Here is a 17,504-nt window from a genome sequence, read left to right as displayed (position 1 = left end):
GTTTGGGGAATCAGCTGAGTTGTTTGCAGCCCAGCATGGCGGGCATGGCAATTAAAGAGAGTAATACCACCTGAGACTCCAGAAGAGGTGGGGCCCCCACTGCCGACCCCACCCCGCCCACCCCAGGCCTCCAGCCACGGCGGGCCACTGAGCACCTGGGACTGGCTGCTCGGAATGGAGATGTGCTTAAGTGCCAAATATACACCAGATTTGGGAGACTTAAAGAACGTAAAACAGCCTGCTCATCAATGATTTTTTTGTCATACTGATTACATGCCGAAATGGCACTCTTTGGGAGCAAATGGGCTAAGTAAAAATATAATTCATTCCCCTCACTTCTTTTTACTTTTTGAAAATGTGGCTAGTAGGATATTGGAAATTGCGTAGGTGGCCTTGCGTGTCTTCAGGGCCGCGCTGGTCTAGAAAAGAGGTTCGTGTTGTTGTCTGGCTCATGAAATGACCTCGTAATTCTTGAAGAATTCTTGAATTTTAAAAATATTCCAGACACTGGAATCATCGTTAGAATAGGGATAGAGCTTTTGCAGATGAAAACGTAGTGTATTTTTGATGTGTGTGATTTTCTTTTTATTTAAGTTTTATAACTTGGATGTCATATGCATCCTGGGGGAGAGGTGATGCTAGTGGCATCTAGTGGGTGGAAACCTGGGATGCTGGACAATATTCTACAGTGCACAGGACAGTCCCCTACCAGTGAGATTGGCCCCAAAGGTCGCCTCAGCTGAGAACCCAGCTTGCCTGACGTGTGGCCTTGTGCTCACAGGACCTGTTTGGTCGTAACCAGCATCTGTTTCGGGCTCCTGGGTGGAAGGCAAGACACAGCCCCCAAGACACCCGGCCAAGTCCATGACCTTGGGCCTCAGGCATGTCCTCTCTGCTCCTCCCCCAGGCAGGTGCGGACGAGCCCCGCCTGGGCTGCAGTGCGCAGAGGATGGGAACACTCCCCCCGCGATGTCTCTGGGCCGCCTCCTTCGCCGGGCCTCCTCCAAAGCCTCAGACCTCCTGACCCTCAACCCGGGTGGGGGCAGTGGGCCCCCCTCTGTCCTGGATGGAGAGATCATCTACTCCAAGAACAATGTCTGCGTGCACCCTCCAGAGGGGCTGCAAGGGCTGGGGGAGCACCACCCAGGTGAGCCTGGAGGCGGGGCCTGGGTTAGGGGCCTGGAAGGGGGCGGGCCTGGGTCAGGGGCCTGGAGGGGGGGCCTGGGGTCAGGCCTATAGAGAGGTGGGCCTGGGTCAGGGGCCTGGAGGCGGGGGCCTGGGGTCAGGCCTGGAGAGGGGCGGGCCTGGGTCAGGGGTCTGGAGGGGGGGCGGGACTGGGGTCAAGGGCCTGAGGGGGAACTGGGGTTCCAGGCCTGGGAGAGGAAAGACTGGGGTCCCGGGCCTGAGGTGACCTCACTGGTCTCTCTAATTACAAAGCCCCAGCTATGGGAGGCTCCTGCCTCACTTCCCCATTTGCCCTCTCCTGGACCCAGGGCACACCTGACCAAGTGGCCAATTGTGTGGATCTGGGGGGCGAGGGGTTCTGGGCCGGGGTCTAAGGGTGTTACGTGTTCTGGGTATAAAACAAAAGGAGCCACGGTGGCCTGTGGAGAGCTCCGTGGTTCAGTCCTATTGTGATGGAAAGCGAGGGAGAGGGGCCAGAGGTCTCTGCTCTCTTCCTGGTCCCAAAACCATGTGACCTCACCAATCGTTACCTGTCACCCTTAGGCACAACTGGCTGATAGCCCCTGAATTTCCCCCTCTTTTGGAAACAGGAGCTGTGCTAAGAGATTTGGGGTGGGACCAGGGCCCTGAGGGATGTAAGGTGCCCAGTTGCTGTCCAAGGGGGCTTTTCAGGACAGAGACCAGTAGGCCTGGGGACCTGGTGCTATAGGCCCAGGAATTAGGACATATGGAATGGCAGGTGCTTTAGTAGGAAATGCCACCATCCCCCCAAACTGAGCCTTCAGGAGCCCAGAGAGCCCATCCACTCCTCCGCCTTGGAGAAACCACCCTTTGTCCTTTTCAGCAGTTCAGTGTGTGACATTGAAAGGTAACCCCTTCTTCTAAAACGCTGCATTATAGAAGAAATGCTATGAGGGCTGAGGCCAACTGGAAAAGGCCCAACACCAGCCACTCATTTCGGATCTGTTCTTCTCGTGAAATAGTATAAAGTCTGCAGCCTGCATTCCTGTACCAGTGCTGTGAGCCCAGCTCCTGGGTTTGCCCAGATGGAGAGGCTGACCACAAACAGGAAAACTCGAGCCACCAGACAGTGGACGGATAGAGTGGGGTTGTGAAAGAGAAGAGCGCTCCCGCGCTAGGAAAAGCCCAGGACAGGCCATTGCTGGGGGGCCCGGTGCCCCCTGGATCTGCTAAGTGTGTGGCTTAGCGAATGCCCACAGCTTTCATTCATCCCAAGCCTGACTGTGTCCTCGGGTGTGTTTTGCTTAGGGCCAGGCTGCGTGTGAAGCCCCACTAGTCTGCAGAGCCCCACGATTTTACTCGCCCGGGTGTGGTCTCTGCGAGAAGCCGGCCCACGGCTCTGCGTGCGAGGCCCTCCCTGAGCGCCGTGCTCTGCCCCTCACAGGGTACCTGTGCTTGTACATGGAGAAGGACGAGCTGCTGGGGGCCACGCTCATCCTCGCGTGGGTCCCCAACTCCCGGATCCAGAGGCAGGACGAGGAGGCACTGCGTTACATCACCCCTGAGAGCTCCCCCGTGCGCAAGGCACCCCGCCCGCGGGGCCGGCGAGCCCAGAGCTCAGGAGGCCCCCTCCAGACCTCTCCCACGGAGCCAAGGCCCACCCTGATCCCCAGAGATGAGGACATCCTGGTGGTGGCCCAGAGCCTCCAGGATGCCGTGCACGTCAGCCCCTCGCCCGAGGACAGGGAGAAGCTGCCCCAGGGCCTGGGGATGGACGGCCCCCTCCCGGCCTCACAGCCGGCCCACAGCGACTCTGGAATCTTGTCCACCGTCAGTTCGCAGGATGGGACGGAGGAGGGGCGGGAGCCGCGGCCCGAGGCCGGTGAGGAGGAGGGCTCCCTGGAGCTGTCAGCTGGCGGTGTGAGCAGGGACAGCTCCTTTGACTCGGACTCAGACGCCTTCTCCTCACCCTTCTGCCTGTCGCCCATCAGCGCCGCCCTGGTGGACAGTGGCTCCGTGTTCCTGGAGAGCGAGAGTGGGTGAGTCCCTGATTCAGATCCTGGGCTCTCTGCCGGGCATGTGGGGGAGCAGCCACGTGTGTCCCCAGCTCTGCTCGCTGAGTGCTGAGGACGACCCAAGAGGATTGTGCCTGCAGTGGGCCTGATGGGGGATGGTTGGCATGGCCACCACACAGCATCCTTGGTGTCCTCAGGGCCTCGCAGAGGTGATCGAGCACAAGGCTCGTGGACAGAGCACCCAGGGCCAGTGCAGGTTGGGCCACCTCTGGCCTCTGCACTCCTCTCTATGCTCCGGCTATGGTCCTCACTCTCATTAGATATCTAGGCAAACGACAGTGACAATGACGTAAGCATTGACGTTAGTGAGCCTGGTGCGTGCCAAGCATGGATGGTTCGAGCACTGTGTAGGCACCAGCTGTGAGCCATGGGTTGCTTATTTTTATGCGCACAGCCACCCCAAACCCTGTGAGGGAGGTCCTAATATCACCCCCTGTGTATAGAAGGGGAGATTAAGGCTCAGAGAGGTTAAGGAACTTGCCAGAAGTCACCCAGCTAGTACACTAGCTGAGCTGGATTTGAACCCAGCTGGTTCTACACCAGGCCTGGAGCACATAAGGTCACTCGGGACCCATGTAAGCCCGGGAGCAAGGGAACCGGGTATGGGGACAAGGGGCGCTGTGCTGGCCTCAGCAGGAAGGAATTTGAGATGGATTCCTTCTGATATGTCCCCTCAATAAGACATGGTCTATTAAAGCCCAAGGGTGAACTGATAGCATCTGTTTCGAGTACCAGAGAGAGCACATAAAGGGGGCAGTCAGCTGTGACCCAGGACTCCAGGTGCCAGATGAGGCTTGCTGAGCTGTGTGGCGTTTCCAGCCAGGGAACCAGAACCAGGCCGCGAATGAAATACAAGCCCCTGCTGGGGTCCTGCGGGTGGGGCTTAGAGCTCCCCCTGGTGGTGCCACATTGCCAGCTCAGTGATACCTGTGTGTGTCCTGCACCCCCAGAGTACAGCTAGAGGGACAGGTGTCCAGCACCCCCAGGGCCCAGGTGGAGGGAAAGGTGTCCGAACTCTTGTCTTCACTCTTCCCTAGAGAGGTGGCAGGCCTGGCATAGTGCTTGTGGCTGAGGTCTTAGTGGTAGAACCAGAATCAGGGCCTGGCCTGCTCAGCTTTAGTTAGCAGCCTGATTGCATAAGGAGCTTGGATTTGGGGGTTGGGGGGCCTGGTTGGTGTGAGCCTGGGCAAGCCCTTGACCTTCTAGGAGCCTCTGTTTCCTTGTTTGTAAGATGGGACAGTAATATTCGTTTTATGGGGTTGCCCAGAAAGTTCACTCCTGGCCCCTCCCCTTTCTCTCTGTTCCTTGGTGGTTCTCCGCTCTGGCGGGCCAGTGAAGTCCCCCATCCTCCACGGGACCTTTTACACAATCCTGACGGCCAGGAAATTCCAACAATTCTAGAGCAGTGGTGCGCACCCAGCCAATTCTGCCCCCAGGGCCTGTGTGGCAATGTCAGCAGATACTTTTGTCACAACTGAGGGCGGGGGTACTACTAGCATCCAGGGGGTAGAGGCCAGAGATGCTGCCACACGCCCCCCAATGAAGTAGTGAGGCTGAGAACACTTCCTAGAGCTTCTAATGGCCTCAGACAGACGGGGGACCCTGGAGGAGGGAAATAGTTTTGTTTGTTTTGTTTTAATTGTGGTGAAATACACATAACAAAAATTTGCTGACATAGTAACCATTTTAAATGGTCTAATTCAGTGGAATTTGGTGCATTCACAATGTTGTGCAACCACCACCTCTATCTAGTTCCAAAATGTTTCCATCACCCCAAAAGGAAACCCGCATTCATTTGCAGTTGCTCCCCACTCCTGCTCCCCAGCCCCTGACGACCACCTGTCTGCTCTCTGTCTCTGGATTTGCCTGTCCTGGACACTTCATTATCAGTGGGGATCACACGTATGTGGCCCTGTGTCAGCTTCTGTCACTCAGCGTATTGTCCCCAGGCCCATCCATGTCGTAGCATGTGTCGGTCCTCCTTTTCATGGCTGACTTCTATTCCAGGTGATTGTACCCTCAGTTGGACTTGAGAGCCCCACTGCACCACATGCAGACCCCTGAGCTAACGCTGGGTGGCGTCTCTCAGGTGGGGGGTGGGAGTTGGGGCCCTGTTATCCGACTTCCTGTGGTACTGCTTTGCGGAGCATATCTTAACCTTCCAGATCCCCGACCCACCCAATTTAGTTTAGGGGTCATCTGTCTATTCAGAGCTGCTTCACAGACCTGGGTGCTCTGATTCCTGAGTGATCCCTCCCTCGCCGTGGGGCGCCAGCCACTCCACGTGGCTGCTCTTCTGGCCATTTTGGCACACTGGATCCTGGCACACCAGATCCAGACCCAGCCTGCATGGCAGATTGCTGGGAGCTTAAAGAAAATGCAGATAATGGATTCGGAAAGGGCCTGAGGCAGGACCTAGAATTTGCATTTTTTTCATGGGTGATCTTGCTGTTAATCGGATTTAGGCACTGGGTAGTCACCACAGCCCACGTTTACTTGCGTCTTCTAGCCGGCTGTGGGGTTCTTGTGTCCCCCACCGCATTGGAGATGCTAGGAGCCAAGATGGAGCGCCTCTGCTACCTCCCACCCCCCACAGCGCCCGCACGCACGGTGATGGGGCTGGAAATCCCGGACTAAGAGGCCACTGGTCCTGGGCGCCATAGAACAGGAACTCCCAACCCCGCCGTTTATGAAAATGCCCTGGGCAGCTTTGAAAACTCTTGATGTCCAGGCCACACCCAGACCTAGGGAACCGGGATCGCTGGGAGTGGGGCCCAGGCATGGACAGTGTTGGAGTTCCACAGAGGTTCTAGCGGGCAGATGGGGTGGAGAACCCCTGCTGTGAGGGGGCCCCAAGGGAGAGGGGCATGGTCCTTGCCCCTCAGGCACAGAGGGCATCTGGGCCAAAGTCCTGGAGTTCAGGCATCCAGCTGGGTAGACACCCCTCAGGGGGCTTGGCTTTGAGGATGTGCATGCGCCCTTAGCTACCCTTAAAGCAAAGGCTCCTAATTCAAGTGGGAATTGGGTCCCCAGGAGGGGAGAAGACAGGCTGGCTCACGGGATCCCTCTAGTGGCAGAACCTAAGAACTACACATGGAGGTTGAGTGTGCCTAGAGATAGGCTAGGAGGCAGAGCAGCCCCCCACCTGAGAGCCCCCCAAACATTTTGTTATGTGGCAAGTGGTTCCCAGACGGGCTGAGTGGTCAGAAATGGCAGTGTCCGTTCACGTGGGTATAGTTGGCCAGGGCCTGGTCCCTAGGTGGTAAGGCCACCTGACATACCCTGCCCAGCCCCCAGTTCTTTGACGGACAGAAATCTCTAAATGATTGTTCAAGGCCTGTTGGGGGTGGGTGGACAAGGGGAGCTGCTGCTGCTGACTCACCCTCACGGACGCTCCTCCCACTGAGGTCTGAGTTCTCAGCCAGGGTTTGCTTCTGAGCCTTCTGGTCTGGCCCCTTCAACGGTTAGAAGTCAAGGCTTTGGATTGGGGTGAAGTGCGCATGACTGGGCGAGAGCAGTGCCCAACCTGTCATTCGTTGTTGTCCTGAAAGGGCCATGAGTCTCAAGGGCCATGAGGGTGTAATATAAGGGGACCCCCGCCCCCCGCTGTGGGGACCCCCGTGTGGCACGTCAGTCGGCCCCACCCATGGGAAGTGCATTGGCTGTGGGAACTGACACGTAGCTCCTACCCCTAAATCAACGTGTCTCTTCTGGAACTCGTCCTAAGAAATCACCTAAATTACAGAAATCAAACATTCACATGAAGATGTCCGTCGTGGTATTCTTTATAAAGGAGGAAGAAAAGGAAAAGACCTAAATAGCCAACAGTAGAGGAGATAAATCAATCACGGTTCAGCTACAAGACCAAGGTTTTCACTGGGACCCGGGAGCCCCCGGAAACCCTAGGCCACCGTTTGTATGTGTGCTCATGGGAGTGCATTTTCCTGAGGAGCGGGCACCATGCCACTTCCCAAAGGGCCTGTGACTCCCGTACTGCCAGGTGGAAGAACGTGCAGTGTTTATCAAGGCTGTCAGCAACAGGAAATTGATAGTGTATCAAAACCAGAGCAGGTGGCAGACTGTGTGCATGTTCTGATTGAAATCTATGCAGAGGCCAGCGGCGTGAAGGTGGCGGGCAGGCCATGCGGGTGCTGCCCGCCCAGGGGGAGGTCTGCTAGGTCTGCACCTTCCCTGGTGGCAGCACCGGCTTCATACGGCTCAGGGACACCTGAGATGTGGTGACTGGGACACTGAGTTTTTCATTTTCCATAATACTGATTAATACGAATGAAAATAGCACACGTGGCCTCTATTTCACAGCATAGGTGGGGAGGAAGATTTGCCAATATGTTAGGATGGTGTGATGATGAGTAAGTTTTTTTTCTTTTCTCAATTTTCAAAAATGTTATACTGTGGTATAACATTTTGCGGTATAACATTATGCTGTGGTATAGTAATCTTACGATGAAAACAAGTTTTTAAAATAGCTAGCCAGTTAATCCCCTGCACAGTGCCCACCAGCTTACCCTCGCCTGCTGTCTGGCATACTTGTTAATGGAAAAGCCCCCTAGGGCTACGGGAGGTCCTTCCAAGGAAACTGATGCTAATGACCTGCCACCCTGAGTCCCCAGAGCTTGTCTTCGGTGCCCCTCAGCCCCAGGGTAAACGTGTGCTTCATTTCCTCTCATAGGAGCCTCTTGTCTTTGCTGCTGTGCGTTCCAAGTGAAGGGTGGCGTGCGGGGTTACAGAGCCGACTGGGTGGGCGTGCCACACAGGGTCTCTCCCTGGCTTCATTGGTGCAGTGGTCCAGCCAGCTCACACACCGGTGCAGGAGAGCCAGGCGCAGCCCCAGGGGCCCACGGCCCACCTGCCATCAGGGTCCTGCTCAGATGCCCACCTGCCTCTCCAACCTTTCCTCTCCCCCTTCTCCCATGTACGCTGCATTTCCCAGAGCCGTTCCTCCAGCTGGAATGCTCTCCTTGTACTGCTGAAGCCCCCGCCGACCTTCAGGGTTCTTCTCCATGACCCCTGCTTGTTCCCACGGCCCGTTCCCGCGGCCCCCTGTGTGTCTTGCTCGGGTGGCTTTTCAAATGCGCTGCCCTGCGCTGCTGCTTGTTCATGAGACTTACCAGTCCGTCTGGACCAGTGCCGCCCAGTAGAACTTTCTGTGGTGATGGACGCCGTCCAGTGCAGTAGCCACCAGCCACATGTGGCCACTGAGCCTCAGCAATGTCGCTACTGCACCTGAGCAACTGGATATTTTATTTTATTCATTTTCAACGCAAGTAAATTTCAATAGTCACCTGTGGGAGGGGCTTCCTGTGGACAGCGCAGGACCAGATGGGACAATCCTGTGAGGAGCTTCCTGGCACAGAGCAGGCCCTCAAAAAAGGGAAAGGACGAGGACAAGGGAACAGGTGCCTCCCGCCCACCCCCACCCCCAGGGTGGCTGGTTTCACAGGGGGTGGCAGGAGGGCTCAGGTTACTGTGAAGCCACCGCAGAAGCCAGTGGGGCAGGAGAGTCACTGCCCCAGGGCCCTCCCCACAGGGCATGCGAGGCTGAAATAAATGGAATCTGAAGTGCCTCTTGCCTGGAGGAGGAAAAGGCTCAAAGACACCAGGGGATCAGCCTGAAAGGCTGAGTTATTAATACTCCTCACTGGTATACCAGCCCCGCTCCTCCCCTGCAGGGGGACAGAAATGACGTGCTCTGGGGACAATCCCAGCTCTGAGAAGGATCCAGACTAGTGAGCTAGCTCAGTGCGCCAGGTCCGAGCGCCCCAAAGTGTCGTTGCCAGGCAGCTGTCACGAGGGACCCTGGAGGGTCAGCAGCGTCACTGAAAGCCTGTTGAGGGCAGCGGTGGTGTGATACCACCAAATTCTTAGTCGCTTCATAAATAGTCTTGCTGTCCTTTTCTGTCCAACCATCTCAGGCATCTCAGGGCAGCAGGACTGGGGAGTGTGGAGAAATTCTCCCAGAACGGGGGACCTGAAATATGCAGCAGTGGGACGGGGGACCGGGTATGGGGGGTGTCTAGGGGCAGCAGCTGCCACCCAGGAAATGAGGATGACAGTCTGTGTGACCAGTCGGGAACAGGGCGCTGAGGCATGAGCGAGTCCTGGAGAGACAGGCTGTGGAGTGTCAGGAATTGGCGAGGGGTCATATGGCCCGAGCTAGGAGTGCATCCCCTCCCCTCCAAATTTCAGGAAGACAGCTCAGCTCAGTGGAGGACCAACCCCGGGAACACCTCCCTCGCCCCTCCTGGGCCCCCCCGCAGCAGCCTGGCAGCCAGGAAGCTGGCAGCTTCCAAAGGTCTGTTGTTTGGGTTTGTTTGTACTTCCGTAACCGGGAGCTGACATTTATTTCTTTAAAACACCCCATCTCCAACACCCTGCAATCTGCTCTGAGCTTCGTTAAGACTCATTTTGCCGTATGTTTCTGCAGCACTCGGCAGGCTCCGTGCCGGAATCTCTCCCTCCCCTCCACGTCCCCCCCAGTCAAGGTGGCTGTCACCAGCTGCTATCCACTACCCCATCCCCGTGCCTGAGGGGTGGTCCAGGGGTCTAAAGGCAACTGCTCCAGGAAGGGCAGTGGCAGGTCTGAGCCCTGCAGACTGGTCTGCAGCTCCCAGGCATCGGCCTGGGAGCCTCACTGCCCAGCCAGGAAGCCAGGCAATGCCCAGGGCCTGGGTCAGCCCTTCGCTGCCTGCCATAAGCCCTTGGAGCTCATCAGCAGGCGGCAGCCGCCACTGGCTCCAAGAGCTTGGAGGGGCTGCCAAAGAATTCAGGCTGGGTCTCGACAGTGCCCAGTCCTTTGATGTACGACTCTGGCGGCTGTTGGCTCCCGCTCGTGCTGTCTGGGGAGGGAAGGGACAGGCCCCATGGATCCAACAGGGCTAGGAGCCTGACAAGCTCTGTGGTCAGACGCCCAGATGGTAAACTGAGCCCCACCGTGATCCCTAGGGCATGATCTTAGCAAAGTGTTTAACCTCTCTGTGCCTCAGTTTCCTCATCTGTGAAATGGGACTGTTGTGAGGATTAAGTGACAGTACTCTATATGAGACTGTCATGGTGGCCACATGATATTTCACATTTGTCCAAACCCATAGAATGTACAACACAGAGTGAGCCCTAATGGGAACTATGGACTTCAGTTATTGATAATAATGTATTCATATTAGTTCATCAAGTATAACAAACGTAGTATGCTAATACACGATGTTTAGGAGAAACCATGTGTGTATGGAGGGGGTTATCCAGGAACTCTCTGTACCTTCTGCTCAATTTTTCTGTAAATCTAAACCTCTTCTAAAAAATGAAGCCTTCAAAATATATATTCTTAGCTCATGAGCTGTACAAAGACAGAAGTCACCTGGATTGTGCTGACTCCTGTTCTAAGCCGGCACTGTCCCATAGAAATGTAACGTGGGCCACATACGGGATTTCAAATTTTCTAGCAGTCACGTCTTGAAAAACTTTATTTCTAAATAACTATAGTCACAAGTTGCAAAAGATGTACAAGGAGGTCCCATGAGCCTTCAGCCAGCCTCCCCATTGGCAACAGTCTGCATGAAACCAGGATTCATCCCAACCCAGGAAGTCCAGGTGGGTGCCGCCCACAGGTCTCGCCGGTTTTACAAGCTTCCGTCTGTGTGTACAATGGGCCCTCCATATTCGCAGGTTCTGAATCTGCAGATTTAATCAAGCTTGGATCAGAAATATTTTAGGGGGGAAAAAGGTTACGTTGTTGCTGATAGGTGCTATGTAGTTAGGCCATCGATGGCTGCGTCTGCACGGAACACGTACAGACTTTTTCCTGTCATTGTTGTGCAAACAAACAGTATAACAACTGTTTGCATAGCACTTACATTGTATTAGTTAGGCATTATAAGTAACCTAGAGTTGATTTAAAGTATACAGAAGAATATGTGTAGGTCATATGCAAATACTACCATTTTCTATGACGGACTTCAGCATCCAAAAATTTTGGTATCTGCGGGGGTCCTGGAACCAACCCTCGTGGATGCCAAGGGACAACTGTACGTGTGTATGGAATCCTGTGCAGTTGTGTCACGTGTGTAGCTTTGTGTTACCACCACCAAAATCAATATACACACTGTTCCATTGCCACACGGCTCCCATTCGCTACCACTACCCGTTCTCGTCATTTCTAACTCTTTGCCCCTACTTAACCCCTGGCACCCACTACTCTATGAGATCTGACAATTAAGTTCGCAAAGTTGTTGCAACAATGTTGCTAACCTTTTTTTTATATATCAGAGGGATTATTCATTATGAATTTGTACCAACTGGACAAACGGTTAACCAAGTTTACTATTTGGAAGTGCTGAAAAGGCTGCTTGAAAAAGTTAGACGGCCTGAACTTTTCTCCAACAATCCATGGCGCCCAATGACTTCTTTCTTTACTGGAAGATAAAGGAAATATTGAAAAGGAGAGATTTTTGATGACATTCAGGACATCAGGGGTAATACGACGACAGCTCTGATGGCCATTCCAGAAAAAGAGTTCCAAAATTGCTTTGAAGGGTGGACTAGGCGCTGGCGTCGGTGCATAGCTTCCCAAGGGGAGTCCTTCGAAGGTGACCATAGTGATATTCCGCAATGAGGTGTGCAGCACTTTTTCTAGGATGACTTTATGGACTTAATTGTCTGACCTCATATTCTCCATCTCTGCAAGAATTTTATATAAATGGAATCACACACTAGGTAAACTTTGAGACTGGCCTTTTCGTTCAGCCTCATTCCCCATCCAAGTGTCGTGCAGCCCAGCAGTGTACGCCCTCTCGTTGCTGCATAGTATTCCTGATGTGTGTGGACGAGGATTCTCAGGAATTTTTTTCGCTTTCCCTATCCTGAATCCCGAGATACAAACTGTTTTTTGGTCTCCACGATGAATCGTTTCCAGAAAGTGACGGCCGATACTACCAACCACCTGGGTTCAAGGAGCCGATTTTCCCGATTTCCTGACCAACTTTTCTTGCGATTCGGGAATGGAAAAGCAAAAAGAATTCCCGAGAACAGGCAGGAATTCCCGCCCGGAAACCCTAGCGATAAAGAGGTAAAATGTCTAAGAGATACATTGTGAGTAGTATGTTTATTTCCCATTGTGGGTATTACTGGGTTCAAGGAACCGATTTTCCCAATTTCCCAACCAACTTTTCTCAGGATTCGGGAACAGGAAAGCAAAAGAAATTCCTGAGAACGGGCAGGAATTCCCGCCTGGAAACCCTAGCATGGACCAGTGTATTTAACCGTCTCCCCGTGCAAGCACATTAATAGGTTGCTTCCAGTTTGGGGCATTTCCGAATAAAGCTGCTGTGAACATTCTTGTACAGGTATTTGTCTGAACATAGTTTTCATGTCTCTGGGATAAATTCCCAGGAGTGTAAACATGTGTATGAATTGCATGTTTAGTTTTGAAAGAAATTGCCAAACTTTTCCAGAGTAGCTGTGCCATCTTACGTTGCCACCAGCGACATACGAGTGATCCGCTTTCTCTGAATCTTCACCAGCATTTGGTGTGGTCACTGTTTTGTTTTTGGGTTGTTTTGGCCATCCCGGTATGTGTGTGGTGCCACCTCCTTGTGGTTTTAATTTGCATTTTCCTAATTTCCCTCGTGATGTAGAGCACCTTTTCATGGATCTGCCATCCGCACTTCCTCTTTGGTGAAATGTCTCTTCGTGGTGTTTTTGCCCATATTCGACTGGGCTTTTCTTTTGAACTGTCGCATTTTTTGAGGGTTCTTTATATATTCCAGATACTCATCTTTTGTCAGATAAATGATTTACAAGTATTTCTCCCAGTCTGTAGTTATCTTTTCTTCCTCCTAACAGGATCTTTCACAAAGCAAAAGGGTTTACTTTTGGTGATGTCCAGTTTATCCGTTTTTCCTCTTGCTTTTGGTGTTACGTCTAAGAACTCCTCGCCTGGTCCTGGATCCCAAAGATGATCTCCTCTGTGATTTTCCTCAAAGTTTTCCAGTTTTACATTGACGTCCATGATCCATTTGGAGTTTCTGTTGGTGTAAGGAGCGAGGCTGAGGTCAAGGTTTTTCTTCGTGTCTCGGGCTGTCCCGTTGCCCCATACCCATTGTCGAGCAGGCTGTGCCTGCCTTGAATTGCTTTTGCACTTGGCCAAAAATCAGTTGCTGGGCATATTTGTGTGGGGCTAATAGGCACATTTTTAAAAGGAAAAGAAGAGACGTGAATTTAATTGTAATAATTGCCTATATCCCTAAAATGCCATTTCAACATGCGATGGATATAAAAAGTTGTTGGTGGGAGATATCTTCCATTCCATCTTTGAACAAAATCTCGGGATCCTGTGTGTACTTGATCCCTAGAACTCATCTTCTGTCAAGTGCTTGATGCCACGTATGGCTCGAGACTAGCTCAGGTCTGTGCAGGTTGGTGTCTGTTTCCTTTTTATTTTTTTTCCCCTCCCGTCAGCCCTTTCTCCTGGTCTCCCCTCTTCCTTTGTCCTTGATTGGTTGGGGGCTTCTAGGAGGAGGTCAGGAGAGTGTTCTGTTGCCCTGACCCCTGCCTGGCTCTGCGCGGGGACTCCCGAAGTCACTGGCCCTCTGTGACGAGGAAGCAGATTCCAAAGAGATCCCTGGTGGGTCTCCTTGAAATCATGCTATTGTTTACTGCCCTCCCAAGACGTGGCAGCCCTTTAAAGCTGGCTCTTTCTATTAGCTCTGTCGTGATAGGGAGGAAATCAGCGCACCAACCCACCTGAGTGGGAAAGCAGGAAGCTCGGGGTGGTGCTCCCTGGGGATTGGTACCCTGGCTGTAGGGGATGTGGGAACACTGGGAGACGAAACTGTTGCGGCCTTTCCCACTCAGCTGACAAACCACGATGGCCCCTCTGGGGGCCCTTGCTGCAACCCTCAGTGATGGTTGCACGGGGGCTATGGGGGTGTTCTCCAGGGGGCTGTGCCTCTCTGATGGCACAGAGTCCTGGGGAGCAGGAAGCCAGAGGCACCCCACCCCACCCCCACCCCGCCTTTGCATCGGGCAGCCCTGGCAGACGCTCTGCAGGGCCTCAGGTCCACGTGACCTTCCGAGAGATCTGAGTGTGACCTTCTGAGAGATCACTGACGTGGCAGCACCTCCCAGGTGAGACGAGCACTCTGCGTCTGGGGGCCGATGCCTGGCTGTTGCAATGTAACCCAATACCTGATGAAATCCGCCCTAAAGTTGGGGGTGGCTGGCAAGTGACTTTTATCTTTTGATCTAACCGTTCAGTATCTGCTTCTGTTTGTCTGGATATTCATTCCCAGCAGAGTAAACACAACGGGCGTTTTCACTTAGTTTTTTCATTCAACTCAACCCATCCTCCCTAAACACCTGTGATGTACAGGGGACCAGGGGCTGTTGGGAGCCCCTCCACCTGCATTCAGAACTGCATGCTTGCTTTAGGGGATCTGTCTGGGGCACCTGGAAATACGGTTTCCCCGGGGATCTAAGGCGGCCGAAGACCCCAGCCACACCAGTCGCCCCTAACCGCCGACCATTTACAAGCCGAGGGCCGAGGACCTCGTGTCAGCAAGTGGCCTAGAGAAAGCCCCTGACCTCCCTTAGTTGCAGGTGGTGGCACAGATGTCCCCAAGTGTGGTGACCTTGGAGCCAAAACCCTGGTCACCTCCCAGCTCTGCCCAGCCATGTACCCTGACCAGTCACGACCTTCATCACCCCACTTTCTCCTCTGCGTGATGAGACACTGACCGTGTATGCCCGCGAGACCGGCACGAGGCATGGCCCCAAGCACACACGGGTCCTGAGGTCCATGCCCAGGCGCCGCCTCCTCCCCTTCTCATCCTTGAGTCGCCAGGAGAGGGGACATTGAGACCAGCCCAAGGGCTTCGATGGGCAAACCTCACCTCTGTTACATTTTGTTTGATGTTTTCCAAAGTGGGGTGCAAACCCTCTAGAGAAGGGGGGCCTGGGGGGCCAGAAAGGGCTGTAGGAGGGAGGTGCCTGCCAAAGCCGGGGTAATGAGGGAGTAAGAAGTTGGAGACGAAATGTTCTGGAACGAACGAGAGTGGCTGTTGAGGGTCCTGGGAGGAGGAGACCTGCACACCTTGGGGTGGGGCGGGGGAGGGGACCTGGGACCCCGTGGGGGGCGGGGTAGATGTGGCCTCTCACAGGAGCCCCAGGGCTGGCGGTCACAGGGGCCCTGTGGATGGTGGAGGCATCGGGATCTGTCTGCTTCGGTAAATATTTAAACACAGGGAGGATTATTTTTGGTAGCTACAGTCTCTCTCCGGGCCTGGCCGGCTGCCGGGCAAGGTGTCGAGTGACAGCAGGCTCACTGCACGCTCCCACTGTACCTGCGTGTTTGAAGTTCCAACAGCCACGATCCCAGTGGGGTCATAGTCCCCCCTTTTGGAAGAGCATGGACAGACAGAGGCTCCAAGGCTGTCACCTACAGGGTAAGACCAACATGACAAATGTGGGTCTCACGTCTCAGAAGTTTCCCTGACGGTGGTTGAAAGTGACAGTTCCTTGAGCTTCCAAACCGCAGGCAGTGAAGGGTAGGGCCAGAAGCTGGCGGGGCACCCTGGGGAGGTCTCCCGCTCCACCAGCCCTACCTGGGGTGAAAGGGCGCATTGTGTGCCCCGCAGTGCCGTGGGGCATGCAGAGAGGACTCTTTGTTGGGTCCACCAGGCAGACGTGCGGAGGCGCCTGCTTCCCGGGCAGGTGTGGCCCTCAGCCGCCTGGGCGTGGACGAAGGGTGCCGAGGTCCACCGGGTGCTCTCTGCGGAGTGATGGCCCATTTCCTGCGGCCCCAGAGTCAGGTCTGTGGGCGTCACAACCCTGCCACTTCCCCTGCAATCTACACCCCTTTGATCTCCATTTTCCTGGAGGTGGCACTTTCCCAAGGAGGGATCTCCCCGTGCCCAGCAGATGGCAGGCTTCCCCCAGCTCAGCCAGGGGTGTCCACTGCCCACAGCGCCGCCCACTGTGCCTCCCCCCACCCTGGCTGCTAAGGGCCAAAGGAACCCTGAGAAGGAGGTTCCGCCTGCCCCTGGTGGCCCACCTGTCCTCCTCACCTCTCCTGCCTCCTCCCAAGCTGGGTTTCTTTTCCGAGCCAGGACGTGAACTGGCCAGGGCCTAAAGCACAGCCAGTTATAAAGGCTGGCTGGGTATGCGCTGTTGGGGAGGGTGACACACGCTTCTCTCCCAGGCAGGCTCCCTGGGGTGTGACTTTCGGTCTCCGATCCAGGTGTCTGGTGGGGGGAGAGTTGCCAGAATGACCGCCCCTCCCCCCACCTGTGCCAACCACAGCCTCCCCAGAGATCACATTGGTCCTGGACGGGCTTGGCCTCTGGCCCCAGTGCACCCAGCTGATGTTAGACCCAGGAATGGAGGGGTGGTCGGCCCGACGCAGCCAGACACACCGACACAGCCTGCTTCCTGTCCTCCGCCCCCTGGGTGGACGCGCTGACTCCTAGGGCAGCCCGGCTGAGTCTCCGGGGTAGCCTCGTCTGGAGTGTCCTTTGCTGGCCCCCTACTTTAAAACAAAATTCTTCTTATTATTATATAGGTAGGTAATACATGGTCACTACAGAAGTGTTTGAAGTAAAGAGAGGGTACCCCAAAGAACTGAGAGCAGGGATTCAAACAGATGTGTGTGCACCCACGTTCCTGGCAGCAGTATTCACAATAGCCAAGAGGTGGCAGCAACCCTAGCGGGTGGAGGGGTGATGGGGTGGGTGGGTGGAGGGGTGGAATATTACTCAGCCTTAAAAAGGATGGAAATTCTGACACCTGCTGCGACATGAGGACATTATGCTTAGTGAAAACACAAAAAGACGCATGCTGTGTGATTCCACTTATGTGGAGCACCTGGAATTGTCAGATTCCTAGAGACAGGAAGGAGAAGGGAGGTTGCCAGGGGCTGGGGGAGGGGAGGGGGCGTGAGTGTTTCATGGGGACAGTTTCAGTTTGGGAAAATGGAGGGTTCTGGAGAAGGATGGTGGTGACGGCTGCATGACAGTGTGAATGTGCCTCATGCCACTGAATTAAAACACTTAAACGTGGTTAAAACGGCAAATTAAATGTTATGTGTATTTTACCACAATAGAAAAAAGAGAGGGGGAAAAAGAAATTGAGGTCACCAGAGTAAGTGGGGCTGTGAGAAACCGCCTTGGGGGGATGTCCTTCCAGCTTTTGAGAACCTGCTTTTTCGGATCAGGTCCAGTAAGCCTGTGTATCTTGTCCCCGCTCCAACAGTCGGACGCCGATGCCGTCCAGACT

General features: G+C 54.4%; 1 protein-coding gene across 3 annotated transcripts in view; it reads left to right on the top strand.

The window, feature by feature from the left end:
- The window catches only part of TBC1D16 (TBC1 domain family member 16), a 67,040-nt gene that overhangs the window by 12,997 nt on the left and 36,539 nt on the right, over positions 1 to 17,504 (top strand). For all 3 annotated transcript variants that reach the window (XR_004421414.1, XM_033091902.1, XM_033091901.1), the window contains exons 2-3: positions 908 to 1,147; positions 2,591 to 3,185. Coding sequence is in view for 2 of the 3 variants with exons in the window: in XM_033091902.1 (XP_032947793.1) it covers positions 970 to 1,147; positions 2,591 to 3,185 (773 nt within the window). In the remaining variant the exon portion in view is untranslated. The remainder of the gene's footprint in view (positions 1 to 907; positions 1,148 to 2,590; positions 3,186 to 17,504) is intronic.

Source organism: Rhinolophus ferrumequinum, chromosome 21 (assembly GCF_004115265.2).
Source record: "Rhinolophus ferrumequinum isolate MPI-CBG mRhiFer1 chromosome 21, mRhiFer1_v1.p, whole genome shotgun sequence".
NCBI lineage: Eukaryota > Metazoa > Chordata > Mammalia > Chiroptera > Rhinolophidae > Rhinolophus > Rhinolophus ferrumequinum.
The sequence above is the reverse complement of the archived record's forward strand: the minus strand, read 5'-3'. Positions and strand labels throughout refer to the sequence as shown.